This window comes from Rhododendron vialii, chromosome 3a (assembly GCF_030253575.1).
Source record: "Rhododendron vialii isolate Sample 1 chromosome 3a, ASM3025357v1".
NCBI classification, from domain to species: Eukaryota; Viridiplantae; Streptophyta; class Magnoliopsida; order Ericales; family Ericaceae; genus Rhododendron; species Rhododendron vialii.
In genome coordinates, this window is record NC_080559.1 from 3,008,204 (window position 1) to 3,013,422 (window position 5,219).

At 38.1% G+C, this 5,219-nt stretch overlaps 1 protein-coding gene across 1 annotated transcript; it reads right to left on the minus strand.

Moving 5' to 3' along the window:
• Nucleotides 1-1,959: 1,959 nt before the first annotated feature.
• LOC131319351 (uncharacterized) lies at nt 1,960-3,690 on the minus strand. The gene has a single exon (XM_058349566.1). The coding sequence runs from the start codon at nt 3,542-3,544 to the stop codon at nt 2,057-2,059; it is 1,488 nt and encodes a 495-aa protein (XP_058205549.1). The 5' UTR covers nt 3,545-3,690; the 3' UTR covers nt 1,960-2,056.
• Between the last annotated feature and the right edge of the window lie 1,529 nt (nt 3,691-5,219).

Sequence of the window (5,219 nt, forward strand, 5' to 3'; positions counted from 1 at the left end):
ATTACTCTCTCTCTCTCTACATGTGTGTATTTTTCTCTTTCTAGAAAGCAGCACCAAATCACGCTCTCGGCCTGCGGTTTCCTTGCTTACTCCCAGATCTCTCCGCTTTGTCACGCAAAACATTCTTTTTTAAGTGTAATATAAATTACTAGTAATGCTGATTAATAAAAGCAGGGATGGAATCCTCTACGAACAGGGGCTGGATGTCTACCATTGCGGGTTATAATTCTTGAATCAAAACAATATATTTTTTATGAATTATTTTGATAGGGGATCATGCAAAAATTCAAGTCGTTCATATATCAGTAATTAAGTGCTTAATCGAAAAGTCTACATCTACAGTTTCGAGATGGATAGAGTAAAATTGGAATTTTGCGATCGGGTACTTATCATTATTCAACTGAGATGAATTTTTGCTTGATCTCCTAATATATTACTAAGGAAAATTCTAAAATCAGCCCAATAGGCTGGCAATAGTAGGTGTGTGAATGTATATTAAAGGGTGTAACAAATAAACAGCAATACATATTTTTCTTACCTTCTAGTGTGCTTATCGTCAGTCCCGTGGGCTGACAATAGCAAGACCGTATTACTAATTCACAAAAAATAAGCGTTTTTGGTTACCGAAACGGAACTCGCAATATATGCGACCGAATGCTCTCCATGTGAACAGTCAATCAATGAAAATTGACAGTTGGACATGAGTCAATAATAAATACACCAAATTATTAAAAAAAATCCTCATTTTCCAAGTAAATTTTCGCCAGTCCAACTGATGTTGAACAGAGATCCAATTAATGCTACATATTTTATTTTATTTTTTAAACAAAAAAAAAAAGAAGATAATTCACGGTGCATCCCGGGTAAGTAATTAATGACAGATTCATAATCATTATTACTCTTAAAAATTCTGAACACGGTTGGAATTCAGTTCAATGAACTTACAATAACCTTTGACTAATTCCAAATTGACTTCCACTAAAAATTACGCTAGTTCTGAGAAATTACAGTTCAAAACCATTATAATTTAGTTCAAATCTTAGTTACATACGTGATAATCTTCCAAAATATTTTGTGCTCCTGCTCTCAATCCTCGAACAGCACTCACGCGCTCTCAATTCTCGTTTTCGAGGATTTTAATAGCTTAATATGTGTTTCAAAGACAGTTTCACTCTCTGACTCTAATTCAAACACGCGAACGAGATGATTCAGGTTCAAGCACCTAATTTTAGTCTTGCCAAATGCAAAAGTACAGAGATATTAAGCTATTTGTCTATCTTATTTAAGCTTCTTTTGTTGCCTTCAGAAAATACGCCATTGCTAGAAATATTATACTATCGAACACAAATCGAGACATTTTCTACCCGGATATCTTTTTAAAAAGTTTAAACAAAACAAGATTGCTCGGTATATTTTCAATAGAATTGTTTAAATCGAAGCCCTATTCCCCTAAAATAACAAAATAGATTAAAAAAAGAAAACAAGTCTCTGTCTCCCCCTCCTCCAAAAAAAAAATTTCAACATGCAATATGGGCGAAGTTTCGCAGTGGCGGAGGCAATTGATGGGAAGGTGGTGGGAAGGAGTGGCACATCGCTCCATCGGCTGAGAAAAATTATTCTCTCTCTCTCAGTCCAATTCAATAGAAATATCATTCTTTTCAAAAAAAATCTTTGAAATTTAGTTTAGAATGACTCCGGGCAATTATCGGGATTGAAAAGAACATCGAGTTTCATTTTGATAGATCGTTAAATTACTTCTGCTATATGACAAACGACTGAACTTTAAAAATGTGTACGTTTTTTGGTATTATGAATGATTAATTTAAAATACCGCACAATTGTAAGTGTCACCCCAGTTATGAATCCTGGCTGGTTACGCCCAAAAGTAAATCAACATTTCAACACCAAACTACCCAAAGCAACTACCATTAAAATAAATAAATAAATAAAAAACTATGAGAATATAATCGTAAAATGTTTTATACATTGTGTGAAAACTAAAAGTGTGGGATACAAAATCTCCAATTAAATAAATTGAACTTATTATTTACCACATTTACAAACAATCGCTATAAACCGAGGAATTTAATTCTAGTCCACAGACATGCTTCATAATGATAGAAGTACTATCACTATTGCTATTACCACGCCGAAGCATGATATAATTTGATAAAGACAGGGATGAACCGGAGTTTGAGTTCAACCCAGTGAGTGAACTCAAATCGGGAATCGACTCGGCCGACCTGACCACATTCACATTCTTCAGTATGAACTCATTGCCAACGAGTTGGTTGAACAGCCCCGACTCGGTCACCGAGTTCTTATTCTTGTGTTGGGTCGTGACTCGGACTATCTCCGTCAGCATGGCATTCGAGAGCCGCCGGACTCCCCTGGTGCCGCCCAAAACCACGGCCGAGTTCACCGGCTTCCGCGACTGGGTTTTCGCCGCGTTTCTCTTCCCGTGCTGCTTGTTGGTATTATGTGCACCGCCTGCCTCGGTAGATAACAGCTGAACGGACTCGGGACTCCGGTTCCTGATTCGACTCAGCGGGTCACCGAGTAGCAACACTTCCTTAACGTCCACTAACACAACGTGCTTGAAATTCCTCCGTACCCGACCCAACAGCATCGGGTAACACGCCCACCTCCTCATGCTCATCGGCACGTGGTCCAAAAAACCCGAGAGCGAGGTCTCCGGGTCGAGCTCGTCCACCACGAAACCCACCACCGAGCCGTAACTCGCCCGGGTCGACTCAGTCAAGTTCTCTCTCCTTATCCCCCTCCCCCAAATTGTCTCCCCCTTTTCCTTCTCCTTGTCCAAAAACTCTCTTTCATCATCAAAACTAGTTGACTCGGGGGGTTTGAAGAACTGGGTTGGATTAACGAGTTTGAAAAACGACTCGGTTTCTTGAAAGATTACTGAACGGAATGCGGAGGAATGCGATGGAGAGGGGAAAATGAATAAAAGGTCTGATTTAGAGGAGAAAGGAGATTTGTAAAATAATCTGAGGAATAAACGGAGTTCTTGCTCCGTGACGGATTCTATGACGTGGCCGACAGTGAGGTCGTTCATGGCTTTGGTGCCTTTTCTGTACAAATCGCCCAGGCCTTGTAAGGCGTGAGGTGAGCGTTGGGGGGTGTTTTGGTAAATGGGTTTGGGGAGGGATTGGGGGTGGTTTGAGGAGGAGAGGTGGCGGCGAGTAGAGAAGGAGGAGGGGGTGGAGGTGGGTTCGAAGGAGGAGAGAGTGAAGAAGAGGAGAGAGAGGAAGACGAGGAGGGCGCAGATGGAGATGGTGGATTGGGCTTTGGAGAGGAGGAGGGGGTAAGATGAGGCTGCGGGGCGGCGAGTGAGTGTTGGAGAAGGAGGAGGAGTGTTGCTGTGGATGGTGGATTTGAAGGAATTGGAAATGGTGGTGTTTTTGATATTGTCAATGGGTGATGATTGTTCTTGTTCGTTGTCGGGGAAGAAGACTAGGAAAAAGCCCAGTCCCCAGCTTTCATTGTTGTTGTTGCTGTCTCTCTTGCCCTTTGCTGTAAACCCCATTGATGATCTCTCTCTCTCTGACTCTCTCTCCAATTAGATCTTCCTTTGCCTCTCTCTCTCTCTGACTCTCTCTCTCTCTCTCTCTGTGAGCCGTCCGTCTCCAGTATTTGAGCAGTCTCTCTCTCTCTCTCTCTCTCTCTCTCTCTCTCTCTCTCAATAGCTTTCTAGTTTCTATGCGTAACTAAACTATATTCAGAGTAATATTCACTCCGTACTATACTACATTCCATTTTACTACAGTAAAGAACAGTTTTCTCTCTCTCTCTCTCTCAATATCTCTTCCCTTCTCCGCTCTCTCACTATTCCGTCGGTTTGTTGTCTGTTTCTATTTGCACCTCTCAAAAAATTTATTATATTTACAATTTGTAATATTTTTTATAATTTCAAAATTTTTGTTTAACAAAATTAATTAAGATCGTATAAAGCAAGATTCATATTGAATATAAAAAATATTATAAATTAAAAAACATAATTAATTTTTTGATTGGTACAAACCACATTTGTACTCATATACGTAAAATAGAATATTGTGGTTGGATTTGTGCAAATATGATGTGTCTGTAGGAATGCTAAGGCCAAGTTTGTGTTAAATTATAGATCAAAATCCATTTTGTTATTTTAATAAAGTAGTCTCTCTTTGGTGAGTAGATTGGAAGTTTTAGGATATGAGAAGAGTGACAATTTTAAGAAAATAAAAAACAATAACAGTGAAAATGGTAAAAATATAGGGAAAATTCAAATAAAATAAATATTTTAATCAAGTAGTCTCTCTTTGGTGAGTATATTTGATCCTCACATAATTTATCAGGATTCAATTTCTGGGATTAGCCCGAAGGAAAAACAAAGTAATTTCTTTTACGAATTGTCTAATCGTGACGTTAATGCCCTATTTTTGATTGAACCAGAGAGTGAATTTGATCGTCGAAACAAAAAAAAAAAAAAAAGATTTTTGTGCCGTACTTCTAGTAAATATTACATTTTTTCACGAACAAAATCAACTCAAATATATTAATATAAAAACAAAGTATAACGAAAATAAAGATCAACTCAATTATATTAATACGAAAATAAAGTATAACTTAGACTACCCAGTTATATTAAATATTCCATTTAAAAGAAAAGTTTATCTCTTTTATTAATATATATCTTCCCTTTTCCACTCTGACACTATTTAATCAGATTTTTATTTTATTTTTTTTGAAAGGTAAAAAAAATTCATTAATATTTGAAATTGTTATAAAGATCAATAGGGACAAGAAGACAACATCAAATTCAAAGAATAATCTTACGCCTAATCCTAGACCCAAACTATCGATTGACAAGAAACCAACCGATGACACCCATAGGGACATAGCTCACAACATAAAGGCCAAAGCCCAGCCTAGGACCAGATATTTCATTCTATATTTCTCCTTCCACCTGTGTCTATGGCGGACCCGAGGATCCTGTATGGCGGAGTGCCCTATAGAGGTTGTAGTGCAACGCACAACCGTTGATAGTGCAGCGCACAATCGTTGATCTCATCAATCAACGGTCCAGATTAAAAATCAATTATGATCGGTAATAAATTATTCTTACCGATCATAATTAAAAATTATATCTCAATCATTTACTATCAAGATCAATGATCCGTGTGCGCCCTACAAATGCCTTGCAGGACCTTGCACTGCAGGAT

What these genes read in the sequence shown, in the direction of transcription:
- LOC131319351 (XM_058349566.1), bottom strand. Translation starts at nt 3,544, where the DNA reads ATGGGGTTTACAGCAAAGGGCAAGAGAGACAGCAACAACAACAATGAA.